General features: G+C 44.7%; 1 protein-coding gene and 2 long non-coding RNA genes across 6 annotated transcripts in view; 2 read left to right on the forward strand and 1 right to left on the reverse strand.

Moving 5' to 3' along the window:
* On the forward strand, positions 1–5,909 carry LOC125752749 (uncharacterized). 2 transcript variants are annotated; one of them, XR_007402918.1, is made up of 2 exons: positions 1–2,652; positions 3,499–5,909. It is a non-coding gene; the product is annotated as an uncharacterized LOC125752749 (long non-coding RNA). The 2 variants fall into 2 exon arrangements; XR_007402919.1 differs by having other exon boundaries at positions 1–2,743; positions 3,499–5,208.
* The window catches only part of CDC42EP3 (CDC42 effector protein 3), a 23,524-nt gene continuing 14,908 nt past the window's right edge, over positions 4,886–13,501 (reverse strand). For 2 of the 3 annotated variants that reach the window (XM_035700553.2, XM_025454155.3), the window contains exon 2: positions 4,886–6,880. In XM_035700553.2, the coding sequence (XP_035556446.1) occupies positions 5,883–6,644 (762 nt within the window). In that variant the 5' untranslated portion in view covers positions 6,645–6,880 and the 3' untranslated portion in view covers positions 4,886–5,882. Of the gene's footprint in view, positions 6,881–7,536; positions 7,625–13,501 lie in introns of all 3 variants that reach the window. The other variant, XM_049095497.1, reaches the window with a different exon arrangement.
* Positions 11,126–13,501, forward strand: part of LOC125752748 (uncharacterized) — a 4,770-nt gene continuing 2,394 nt past the window's right edge. The window contains exon 1 of the long non-coding RNA XR_007402917.1: positions 11,126–12,004. This is a non-coding gene — a long non-coding RNA (uncharacterized LOC125752748). The remainder of the gene's footprint in view (positions 12,005–13,501) is intronic.

Raw genomic sequence — 13,501 nt, forward strand, 5'->3', positions numbered from 1 at the left:
CATGTAACTCACTGAGAGCTTTACTTTAATCTCTTCCTGTACTATCTAATTTTGTGTTGATTCAAAATTAGATTTAATTGCAGTGGTTGCATTTACTCCTCTGGCACCAGGGAGACCAGCCAACTATAACCTTTATTATCTCTTCTGGTGAAGGCCACATTTGGTGAAAGGTAAGTATCTTGGAAAAGCTTATCTCCCCAACCCCCTTTTATTAGATTTCAGGCAAAATTCTGCATTAAGTGAACTCATTCTTCATGCTTTACCAGGTTTCTCTTAACTCTTTGTCTCCCTTGCCCCAGCCCATTTGCTAGAGGCTTGTGTTCCTGGGGTAGATGTCTGATAAGCAAGTTCACATCCCATTGTTAAAGGGTTTAAGCTGCTGATTCTCCAGGGAATATTCTAAGGGGACCCCATGCCTAGCATAATGTCTTATCCAAAAGAACCCATCTCCATTGGTGGATTTTCTGGCGTGGGGTAGCTACATAAAGGAGAAATTGTTTTGATCAGGATTATCTTTCTGGGGCCACTCAAGTTCTTCCTACTTGACTTACAAACAACTCTGGTCATGGGTACAGAGACAACACATCCTTTGGGGATTTGAATTCACATTTCTTGTGACTCAAATTAAAGACAGAATTTTCCATGGAAACACTACCTCAAGGGTGTCTTTGTTCAAGACCCAAATGTAATGGAAAGATCTTCCCACTTCCCACTGGTGGTTATTTGTGGTGTAAATGTTGGGGACTTGATGCTGTGCTTAGATGACGCTTTTCTTGATGTGCCTTGTAGGATAAGGGCTAATCCAATGAGTGGATGCCATCATTCCTGAGGGGGGAGTGGCCCAGAAGTCACCACTGGGAAGAGACACATACTCAGGCAGGAAGGCGGAGTCTGGAAGTCCAGGACTCCTGCCTGTTTCTGAACCTCATTTTGTGAATGTGGACTTCAAGGAATTTGTGAGAACGTCAAGGGCTATTTGCTTCTGCTCCATTGAGCTTGTTTTCCTTTCAGCTGAGACTCTTCAATGGCATTTAGACTTTTCTTTCTATTTTCCAAGGACCTTTATCCCTTAATCTTGGGGATGTTCAATCAGAAATTGCAACCCAGCTGGGAAAAGATGGTTGAGGGGGGGCTTGAAGAAGCAACCCGGAGGTTCTGCTGGTGGGAGAGCTGCCTAAGTTGGTTCAGTCCAGGGAGTGTCCTTGCTTCATCTGGTGCTGTTTCAGGAGATTCTTTGCGCCTCTTGCTTTTTCTATCATCATGAGTGACTTTAACTGAATACTCATTGGCTTCACAATTGAAGTGTCCCCAGGCTGGCCTTTGGGTTAACTGGACATGAACTTTCATCTTTCATAAGATGGTGGCTTATTGTAGATAAATTTTTAACCTTAGGAGCCAACTGTTCAGTAATCTCAAAGTCTTCTTACTGCACTGGGAGACCATTCTCAGGCATGGATGCAATTCTTTCAGGCACACGAGCATTTTCTACTTCAATCCCTGTTCCTGGACTGTTTTGAGTAGAAAACTTCCTAGGATGTTAATGTATTCTTCCTCCTGAGTATTCTTCACCTCCTGAAAAACAAATCTCACTATTTGGGGCCTTTTCTTCCATGAAGCCATCCAGGTCTTTCCCTCCCCAGAACTCAGAGGTCTTTTTTTCCCAATGATCTTTTGGCAGTGAATCACATATGCCTTATTGACTTACTCCAGTAATTGTTTTATGGCAAGCATAATACTCACTTTACTTATTTTGATGTATGGCAGGCATCTCTGTCTGTGCAAGGAGACTCTGGAATATTAACTGTATTCAGCAAAGTGGCTTCAATTTGGGCAGATGTTTTCATGTATCTATCACCAGTATTTATCTACTTTCTATAAAAGAAATTTGGCTGAACTTCAAAGTATAATTATTGATCTCTCTTGGAAGCCAATGGAAGTGAATTCACTATCAGATTTTTTTTTAAATACAAATGGAGGACAATTAAATGCAGTACATTACAGTTGTCCCACTTTATCCACAGGGGATACATTTCAAGAACCCCTGCGGATGCCTAAAACCACAGATAGTACCAAACTCTATGTATACTGTTTTCCTGTACATCCATACTTTAGTTTGTAAATTAAGCAGAGTACAATTAACAACAATAATAAAAGAGAGCAATTATAACAATATACTGTAATAAAAGTTATGTGAATGTGGTCTCTCTCAAAATACCTTGTGTTATAGTTACTCTTCTTGGGATGTTTGGTGATAAAATGCCTACATAATGAGATGAAGTAAGGTGAGTAGGCATTGTGACACATGGCATTAGGCTACTATTGACCTTCTGGCAATTGGTCAGGAGGATCATCTGCTTCCAGTCCGGATGGCTGTGAGTAACTGAAACCACAGATAACGGGGACTATTGTAGTGAAACAGACTTCCCTGTGTTATACATCTCTTCAGAGAACAAGCATGGTTCCCATTCTTCCACGTGACTTTCTTTGCAGCATTTTACCACAAAATGATGACTCTCTTACAACTCAAGTAAGAAATGTTTAGGCCTATTTCTTAATAATCACTTGCTCCAAGAATAAGAATTCCACATTCTCAGATGAAAGACTGGATGGATGAAATCGTGTGCTATCCCAACAAAGCATGCAGCTTTCCAGGTATCATCAGATGAAACAAATATGTCAATCAAGCAACCAATGAGGGAGATCATCTTCTTCCCTAGAAAATAATTATATTGCTTAGCCATATGTAAGTTAATGTCTGAATATCATTCTGGGTATTGTGACATTTTCAAGTCCCATACAGCCAAATAAACCAGAAGGCTACCTATCTGAGTCAATGCTGGCGTATCATTTAGCATATGGAAACTTATTTTGCTGGATCTGGCCCTAAAGTATGGGTGGAGACACAGGGCGACGGCCAATAACCTAATTATGTATATGGTTTATTGACTTGTCCAAAAGAAAATAAGTCAATCATTCATATTAGTCCGGTAAACTAATTCTGAAGTCTGAGGATTTTATTAGAACTGATAAATTAGGTACTAGGTTGGCAATGGTTTCCCAAAGAGAAACTCTTATTGGGGAGAAACCATCACGTCAACTTGTTTTATTGTTTGTATGTTTCACGGCAAAATGATTCAGTCTCACTAGGTTTCACATTAAGAGGAGTGGAGCCATCCCAGAATGTATATTTAGTTGTCTGTTTAAGAACACTTATCAAGTTAATGGATTCATGACTTCCTCCATTCCATGACTTCAAGTATTTCGTGGGTCAGGAGACTTGAAAAATTTAACTTTGAATAATATAAAAAAGACTGTGATTCTGGAGATCTGAGTTTCTGTTTTACCGGTTTAGTCTACTGTGTTTGTTGACAGTGAGCTAACTCACTAAAATGTGCTAAGTAATGACTTTATATCCATGAAGAGCTAAGTTACCCTGATGTTTTGATTTTTTTAACCAAATAATTTGAGGCAAAAATAATATATTGTGTCCTTTGTTAGGTCTCATTGCCCAAGGAAAAGATTACCTTCAAGAATCTTGCCTACAACATAAAGGGTCTTACTTTGACTAACTGCAAGATCTCCTTTCTGGTTGTTGGATCACAGATGGCTCCCCATTCTGAGTTTGCAAATAAAGTGCATCTTGATAAGTTAGGTTAAAAGTGGTAGAATGTTCGTAGATGAGAACATCAATTCAGCTCTCAGCAGGTGCAAGTTCAAAGTGCCTTTTTGCCGAAAGCCACCACCAGCTCTGCACCTGCTCCTTGGAGAAGGAACCAAGTATTAGGAGGGTTGCCATGGGAGAAATGACTTAACAAAATCATAAGCCGGATATGGCTGTTTCCTCTCTAGTAGGCGCATGTGTGCCCTCTCTGTTACACCCAACCCAGGAGACTGCATGTGAAAGTTGTCACAGAAAGAATAAAGGCTAAATATCTGCGAGGATGCACTGTTACTTTGAGTCTATCAGACAAACCCAAGCAGAGGAAATGTGCACAAATTCTGCTTCACCTAATAATCTTTTCCTTGAGGTCATGCTGCAGGTGAAGAGTAAACAGAATAAATCTGACTGATAATGAAATGAGGAAAGTGTTGAAAGGGTCTGGCTGACAGAAAATGAGCACTGGAAAATCACAGGATAGAATTGCAGCTGGGAAGTCAAGGCAGGTACTCTGGTGCTCCAGGGAAACTGGTTTCCTCTTCTACTTGGTCCTGTGTTTCTCTCCAAGTTCAGAGGTTGTTCCAGATGATTGGATGATACAATTGTCCCAAATCAGGTGGGACAATCACTGACGTGTTTGGGTGAGGAAGTAACTTCAGGGATACAGAATTCTAGGAGAAGCGAAAGTTATTATGTCCAAGTGTTTGACTTTGAAGGGGGCAGGGGTTGTTGACAGCAGGACAGGAAGTGCTGTGTACATTTCCTGTTCTTGTTTCCTTAGCCGACATCCTTGGGCATCTCTCCTCCTTGGCGAGGCGGTGGGGGAGGGGGAAGTGTTCTCTACTGCCCTGTTTTTAGTTTTCTTAATCTTGTTTAGGACACCCGCAGCAAGGAAACATCTGTCCAACAGGGATGGGTCTAGGGTTGCAAGAGTGCTATACAGTGTGTTAAAGTAAGGTTAAGAGATTCACAGAAATGAGTTTTGAGAGGCTGGCATCAGTGTTGACTTCAAACAGAAATCTGACCTCACATGTCATGTTTATTCTTCCTAACACTGAAGGGCTTCAGGAATCTCACACCTTTGGGAAATAATCAAAATTACAGAGTGGATGGCAATCACCTCTTATTATAAAGGCTCACGTACACTTTAGAAAAGCAATTTTTCTAGTCGTGGACTTAAGGAAAATATTACTATTCTCTTATGTTTTTATTACTATAAACAAGCAATTTCATTTCAACATTTACTCTTTATTGTGTTGCATGAAGTACCTATGTAATGCAAGTATGTACTGTACTAAAATACCTATATTTCCAAATAACATTATATGGTGTAGCCCACAGTCTCTGCAGAAGCATCATGAGTAGCCTGTGCCTTTATACTTTACAATCCATTGCTGGGTGCTGTGAAAAGTATGCTGACAGATGAAGAAAAAGAAATAAAGCTAAGTATGAATACACTTTTCCAAACATATACATACACAGCTTACAATGGAGCCCCAATGGTAACAAGTCATATGACAACATTGGATGTAATATCTATAAAATGTAGACTCTGCAATAAAAAGCCAAAGGCACATAAAAATATATTTTAACTTTAAAAATAACTTAGTTACAGTAATACTTTGCTTGTGTCTTACCAACATGTAGCTGACAGTCAAAATTTCGCGATATAGATATAATATATAGGGATATATAAGAGCTACAAGAAAATCCCCCAAACCCATAAGGTTGTTCAAATGTGAAAACAGAGAACAGTTTTAACACGGAAGAATTTGCTACTGTGAGCCCAAATAATGTAATATAGAAAAGAGTCTAGAAAAAAAGGCCTAGGCGTTAAATAAATGGACTTCTTCTTGCTCAGAAAATGCTGGAGTACTGCCAAGTTCTTTAATGTGATTTGTGCAGCCCTTCATAGCTAGTGCCAAATCCTGGCCAAGCCAGAGTTCTCACATGTCTGGAAACAAACAACAAAAGAAGTGAGCTGAACATATGCAAAACCTGCCGAAAGTGGGTTCTGACCCACTCCCTTCCTTTCTGCCAGGATAGTTTGTTTTTGCAAACAGGGCATTAACAGGTACAAAAAATACTTCATTGGAACATTATTTTAGAAAACCCATCACACACAACTGCAAACATAGCCGGGGAAGCTCTTGTCTTCGACTGCGGTTAGTTTTGTTTTTATTTTTTGATACCTTTTTACCCCACAGGCCAAGAGTTGGCGCTGTTACTTATTTTTATCCATGACATTCAGCACCTCATCCAAAAACGAGGGCCCCAGGTCGAGCTGCAGGGAGAGGAGGGAACCTGTGAGATCAGAGAGGGACTCCTCTGACTTGGTCTTCTTGACGAGCTCGCACGCGGCCGAATGCTCAAACATGTCCTCGGCCGACCAGTCGGGGTACTGTTCCGAGAGGCTGGAGGAGTGGCTGTCCCTGCCCTGGCTGGACTGTGACGCCGACCCGCTGGAACCCCACGAGACGTCGCCCTGGTGGCCCGTCCCATTCTCCAACAGGCTGCTTTTCTCCGGAGCCTTTTCCTCCACGACGGGCTCACAGCTAAGCCGGGGCAGCTTTGCTGGCCCAAAGGACTCCTGTTTGGAATTAAATGTCACTGGCGACAGCAGGGGCAACATGAGTGCTTGGGACCCCCCAATGGTAGGTAGGGAGATGGCGTTTTTGAGCACTGGGGAGGGCGTTTCCGTGAACATGGAGTCGGACGTGCTGTTGGCCCGGAAGAACTCGCTGTGCCCCGGAAACTGACCTGCGCGCGCTTTCTCCTGGTTTCCGGGCAACAGCTCGTAGTTCCCTTGCAGGAAGGAGATGTCACCAAAGACGTCGTGCTGGCCCTCTTTGCCGATGTGGATGGTGTGGCGGAAGTCTCCAAGCGGGGGGCTAATCATATCGGGGGACAAAATGTCCCTCAGTTTAAATTTCTTGCCTTTTTTGTTATTGGCAGCTTTTAGGTAAATTGGGGTCTTGGCTGGCATTTTGAAATTTGAGGACGTCTACTGTGCCAAAGGGAGAAGGGCCACTTTCTTCACGAATGCTGCGTTTCCAGAATTCCTTTTTTGATAAAATCTGTCACATCATTTTTCTCAAGTAGCTTCCAGAAGTGGCTCTGCAAGGACACTGGGGTTTAAGACGCCTTCCTGACGCTATAGCCAAGTGGGGCGTCCTGGAGAGCCAGGTACATCATCCAACCCCTTCCACGTTGGGGAGAAATCTGGAAAGGAAACCAAAGTGGGTTATAGTTAGCTGGCCAGTCAGGGTTTACCGGGGCCACCTTCTTCACAAGAGCGTGCAAAAATGGCATGACCAGTTCTATCTAGAGCCAAGCTTTATTATTATCTTTTCCCTCTATTGAGTGGGATAAAAACTTTCATTGTAGGGTCTTTTTTTTTTTTTTTTTCATTGTAGGGTCTTTTATGAAGGGTCCACTAATCTTAGTCTTATTTAGGGGGAGAAAAGAAAAAAAAGGAAAGAAAGAGATTTAAAAACCTCCTACCTATGACGTCAGCACTGTCTAAACATGGCCATGGACACAATTTCCTGCACGTGTCTGAGACTTTTGATTTTTCCTCTATTAGAAGAACTGCTGTCAGCACGTGACCAGATTGATTTCAGCTCCTTACATGCAAGTGGATTTGCTTTAAAAATGTGTTTTCGCTTTCGTTTGGCGTTCACACCAGCAAAACTGATAATATTTTGTTGTTGAGTTCCGTGTCTAAGTAAAATTAATGCAACAGAGTAAACAGTCCTATGGAAAGGGGCTGGAAATATTTACTAAGTGACAGGGGTCAACAAAGTCTTAGCGAACTGCATTCTTACAAATGAGAAAAGAGGGATTCGTGATTCAGAAAATCACCCTTTCTCAATCACCTGTGGCCAGTAAATAGAAGGGCTGCAGCTGGAATCAAGTTGTGGCACAGAGAACTGGGCTGTAAAGGGTTTCAGGACTTGAGGCATTCTGAGATGGAAAGAAAGGAACAAAACGGTTTCTTTGCAAAGAAAACAAAACAAAACAAAACAGTGTGATCATCTGTAACAGATTGGGCTTCACTTGGGAACTTTGGAACTTTTACTGATAAAGCTTGTATCCTCTCCCTGGTCGTATGCCTCTCCCCTGGGGGAGGCAGAAGCTCAAGGTAACCTCCATGATGTAGCTCCTGAAGTTAACGCCTTTGGAAGCACAACCTGGGACCCGCTTCTAAGGTACAGAATATGGCAAAGGATGGGATACCCCCCACCCCTGCCCCGACTCCTGCCATGGTCAGGTTACATTACAAAAGAAGCCATCTTAGCAGACTGGAGAAAGACTCCTTTTACTGGCCTTGAAAAGGTAAGCTGCCATGCTGAGGGAGGGCCAACAGAGAGGATTCTGCCAACAACCTGAGGGACCTGGAAGTGGATTTTCCCCCCAGCTGAGCCTCTGATGAGACTGCAGCCCTGACAGCTGGCTCACAGCCCAATGAGATCCTGGTGCTAAGCCCTGCCTGGACTCCCACCCCACAGAAACTGGAGGACAGTAACTAGGTGGTTTTATAAGCCACGAAGTTTGTGGTAATGTGTTACCAGCATGGAAAACTCGCACGTGCTACTTATACCATCAGAAGTGCTAAGCTAGGCAGCGTGGGGCTCCAGGTTCTCATCTTACAGATGAGAAACTCTTCTCTTAAAAATAAGCTTCTAGGGGATCCCTGGGTGGCTCAGCGGTTTGGCGCCTGCCCTTGGCCCAGGGTGCAATCCTGGAGTCCCGGGATCGAGTCCCACGTCGGGCTCCCGGCATGGAGCCTGCTTCTCCCTCCTCCTGTGTGTCTCTCTCTCTCTATCACAAATAAATAAATTAAAAAAAAAAAAAAAAAAAAAAGCTTCTAACGCTTCAGTCACATCAGCTGACGTGGGGAAGTTAAAACCTTTCCCGCTGCGGGAATTCCTGAGATGGCTTGACGGAGACCTCTCCCATCGGGCTCTCTCCCACTGGCAGCCGAGCAAATAAATAAATAAATGCTCTGAGGGCTGAGTCGGGTGGCGGCTTGAAGAGAGTCAACCACGTTGGCTCTGTAGCAGCTGGAGGCTGTATGTATTTGTTCCATACTTCTCTCCTTCTGGCGAGAGTTTTAAATTCATCTCCCCATGGCAGGTGGGAAGAACTGTGCCCCGGCACCCACCAACCAGGTACCAACTAGCTCTGTTTGAGAAGTGGCTTGCACCCAGGCCCGACAAGGAAGAGAACAATGAGCCGGAGGAGAGCTAGAGCTTCGTGTGTGGGGAGGAGGCCCAGGCCGCCTGAGGGAGTTTGCACCCAGAGGGAGCTAACTTTGAAGCTGCCACCCAGGACCACACACTTGCCATCTCTCTTTCTCTTTGGTCCCAGCTAAGGCCCTGGCTCAAACAGGCTCCTTGAGGTGCTGCTGCTGTGGCCGCATAAAGGTGCCCTGAAGTTTTGCTTCCTATGTGAAGTTAGGATCCCACGGCGACATTGTGTTACTAACAGAGATGCTTGATAACGAAGAAGGGGAAATCCTGGTGTAAAGAGCCAGGCCAGTAGGTCCGGATGTTCTCTCAATTTTAACTCAAATTTGGGTCTGGTGGCAGTCACAAGTGTTACAAATCCAAAACCTAGGAGCCCAACATCAGAACTTCCTGTTAAGTGTATAACAGCCAGTTACACCCTTAACCAGCTACTCAGGGTGGCAGGTCCGCCTTCCTGCGCCTCTGGGCACAGCACAGTGGAGGACAGCCTGCAGGAGACATCAAGACACGGAGCCCACAGAAGGAGGGACAGCTGCCTTCTGGACTGGTGTCCACAGCACACTCAGCCAGGAGGACAGCTGCCATGGAAAGATACAGTGTGCCCACAGCAGCTCAGGGGCAGGGGAGGGCTGCTCGTGCTCAGCTGGTGGAGCCAGGGTTAGAGGAGGCCAAGAGGCAGGGCACTTCAAACTATGCAGAAAAAGAAAAATGCCATGAAGATGCAGCCAGAGGCCGGTTCTCTGCCCTGCTGGCTGGATCACTCACACACATAGCCCTTCACTTGAACACTGGGTGAGCTGGAGAGAAGGGAGAGGAAGCACTTGCACCCGGAAGGCTCAGGGGAGGAACACCCAGCCCCTCCTCCCTGCCTGCCTGGCCACGGCCACTGCAGGCCCTTCGCCAGAGGCTGGCTTGGCCTGGTCGCCTGGTCAAAGCTGGGTTTTAGGTCAGTGGCATGGACACAAAGGTGGAAAGGAAGTGTCAAAAAGGAATGAAAAGGGCTAGTGAGTGAAAGCTCCATAAGCTGCAGGCAGGGAGTCTGGAGTGCAAGAAGAGAGAAGATACCGTAAAAGGCATTTTTCTTTCTCTAAATATTTACATAGTGTTTACTGCCTGACAGGGATGTAGGCTTCTAGGACTTTGCAAATAATAATTTGTATTGAATTTCTACTATGTGCCAGTGCTATGAGCTCCCAAATACTCTAGAAATTTGTTTTTTTTTAAAAGGAATTTTGGACAAAAATGTCAGTTTTACAACTTTAGATGAATTGCTATTTGCGATGTAATGCTGGGGAGTGGAGCTCTGACCCCAGGCCTCTATCCTATCTATCCTCTTCCAGCTCAGGGGCAACTGTGCTTGATCCCACAAATAATCTAATAGGGAGGATTTCTTACATTGGCTGCTTCCTCCCCTCCTTTTTAGATATTTTGGGCTCCTGGGCTCATGAGCTGATGTACATCAGTGCCCCTTTCCCTTTCTGGCCTATTTTTTCCACATCTTCTCTCCCATTGTCAGTGCAGAGACCTAATGGGCAGTTTCTCCACTGGTAACGATGTGGTGTGTCCTGGGGAGGGGACATGCATGCTCCTGGGAACCACCAACACTGAATATTACTGAGAGCATCTCTGCCTTCTGGGCCCTGTTCCCACCTTGGATGCACACTAGCTCATGCATGAGAACCCACGAGGCTGCTACTATTAAAATCTCCATTTTACAAATGAGTCACTGAGGTACACAAGATGAGCCCTGAGTCACTTTGCCAAGGCTACATGGCTATAAAACACTAAGCTAAGTGGCCGGTCTCCAGAGTCTAAGGTCCCAACACTTAATGAGCACACTGGCCGGAAGTTCAGTCAGCTCCCAAATTAAGAAGGGGGTACATTCCAAAGCCTGTTCGAGATACAAATGTGTGATAACACATGGGGCTGATAAGGGTGGGGTCAGGCTTTGCACATACCAATGGTGGGAGCCCCAACAGACCCCACCCAGGTAGAAGGTGGCTTGGTAAGATCTATCAAAGCTGCAGGGCACCTGCATGCCTCAACTGATTAAGTGTCTGCCTTTGACTCATGATCCTGGGATCCTGGGATCGAGTCCTGCCTGCACTGAGCTCTTTCTTCTCCTTCAGTGGGGAGCCTTCTTCTCCCTCTCCCTCTGACTGCTGCTCCCCCTGCTTGTGCTCTGTCAAATAAAATCTTTAATTAAAAAAAAAAAAACAACCCAAACTGCAAATCCTAGGCCTTCAACACCGGAATTCCACTTTCAGATTTATCTAACTTACATAGATGGGAAAGAATACATGTACGAGATTGTCAATCTAGGAACTTAAAATAGTCTGGAGTTGGAAACAACCTAATTGTCCACTGACAGAGGACTGGTTACACCAAATTAAGGTGCATCCAGTACAAATGAATATTATACAGGTCTTCAAAAGGATGAAGCAGCTCTTTGTATGCTAATATAGAAAGAACTCAAGATATCTACCTTTAAAGGAAAACCAGAGAGCTGCTGAAGTGCATAGATATACTTGTCTCGGCTTGTATGTCTGTAAAATCTCTCTGGAAGCATACACAGGAAACTAATAATGGTGTGGCCCACAGGGAAGAGTGATGGAATATGACAGGCAAGGGCGGGAGAGAAACTTCTCGCTATTATGATTTTGGGTTTTTGAACCATGTGAATGAATTAGCAATTAGCTATTTAAAAAAATGTGCTGCTTAGGGCTCAGGCTGCACCTTGGAGCTAATCATATATATATAGGTCCCAAAATGCCTACTGAATCTGAGTTATTGGATCATAATGCAAACACTTCTGTGGAGGTTGTGTCCAAAAGCCAAAATCTAGGGTGGCAGCGTGTGGATGTGACCTCATAAAAGGCCTGACCTTATCTCAACGGAGCGTGGCCAAAGGACAGATCACCTCTTCCTGCAGGGACCAGGCATTCATGTAAGAGGCAGCACACTGGTGTTATCTTGCAGAATGAACAAGATCTCACAAAAGAAGGATTTTTCATCAGAAATGAGAAAAAGCAAGAGGCAAGAGACATAAGGATGCAGCAAGTGTCCATTTGGAAGGAAGCAAGGGCAAGAAGAGGTACTGGGGCGTACAGCTCCTGTTCAATGGTGGCTAGTGATGCACTGCTCTATGATGGGACGGTCCTACATGCCCAACACGAAATCCTGTTCCTGCTCACCATTTTCGGAAAAGGAGACCTGGGCTCTAGGAGGCTGCTGGCAGCTGACCCATGTGGCAGTAGACGGAGCAAGGATGAATCCCAGTGGGAAAGCCCGAGTTAGGGTGACACCTGAGAGGCTTTGCCTTCTGCCTCAAAGGAAGCGGGGATTGCTTGTTGTAGGATGGGGTGGGAGAGAGGAAGGAAGGGCTAATCGGCCAGCTGTGAACTCCTCAACCAGAATCAGTGAGCTGGCCCTCTAGGGTGTCCCACAGGCCAAATGAAGAGAATTGCTAGCCTTTCCCTATCAGTCCCGACCCTCCCAACCACCATGAACACTTAGTACAGAACCACCCACAGGATGCTGCCCACCCACACCTGGGGATTCTCCTGGGATTGCCATCATTCCTCAACTCCCACTGTCTTCCTCAAATCCAAAGACAGAAAGTGAGAGAAAAGGCAGAAAGGCAAGAAGGAAAAAGAGAGGAAGATGGAAAGAAATCTTCCCATGTGTAGCCTTTTCACAAAAACCCTCCTCTGGACCCTGAAATCTGAATGTTCAATGATTGATAATCCCTTTCTCTGAGTTCTTGGATCACTCTTTACTGCTCCCCCCCCCCCCTTAGATGACACTTGAGATAATATTCATCTGGGAAATTAGAGCCCTTAGAAAACAAAGGTCCTAGTCCCTGGGCACTGGAAGAGGACAGATTTGCCAACAAAAGAGGTCAAACTTGTCACCTCTATCAAGGTGAGAGAGAATGTCTGGCAGATGTGGAGGCATGGAGTCCAGCTGCAAATGCACAGGCCCCCACTTAAATGGATTTATGAGAGATCCAAGGGTGCCAGGATACAAAAGGACTTGAGGCGAAGTTGAAGTCATGGTCTTGATAAGAATAGCAGAGTGTCAGCCCGTCCTTCCGGCACTAGACTAGCCCATTCCATTTTCTGGTAACTGAATGAAACATAAGTGATAGTGATAATAGAAATCATCCCAGCAGTGATAATTCAATGAAAAAAAACCCCCAAACCTGAAGCGGCCCTTTGATTCATTTCCTTACCATCCTTTTGGTAAACAGAATGATGCCCAAAAAACCAAAGCAGGGCAGGGGCCAGGAGATGGGGAAAAACAGGGTTTGTTAAGAAGTGACACATGAAAAAATCAGTTCCTGAATCACTTAAGAGTTGACTGGACTGGCAACTCATCTGAAAAGAACAAAGAGGTTTAGATTTTTAAAATTCCATTTATTTTAAGAAAGGAATGTTTGGTTTGTCTACTAATTGTTTTTAGAGTAATTCTTAGTGGAGAGAGAGGGTAAAAAAGTTCTTGCATCCTGCAAAAAAGGTTGCAGTGCTAATTTGAAACACACATGTACAAAAACAGGGACAGGTAGGGGGGTGGGGAAGGAAGCTATCCC

The sequence above is a fragment of the Canis lupus genome, chromosome 17 (assembly GCF_003254725.2).
Source record: "Canis lupus dingo isolate Sandy chromosome 17, ASM325472v2, whole genome shotgun sequence".
NCBI lineage: Eukaryota > Metazoa > Chordata > Mammalia > Carnivora > Canidae > Canis > Canis lupus.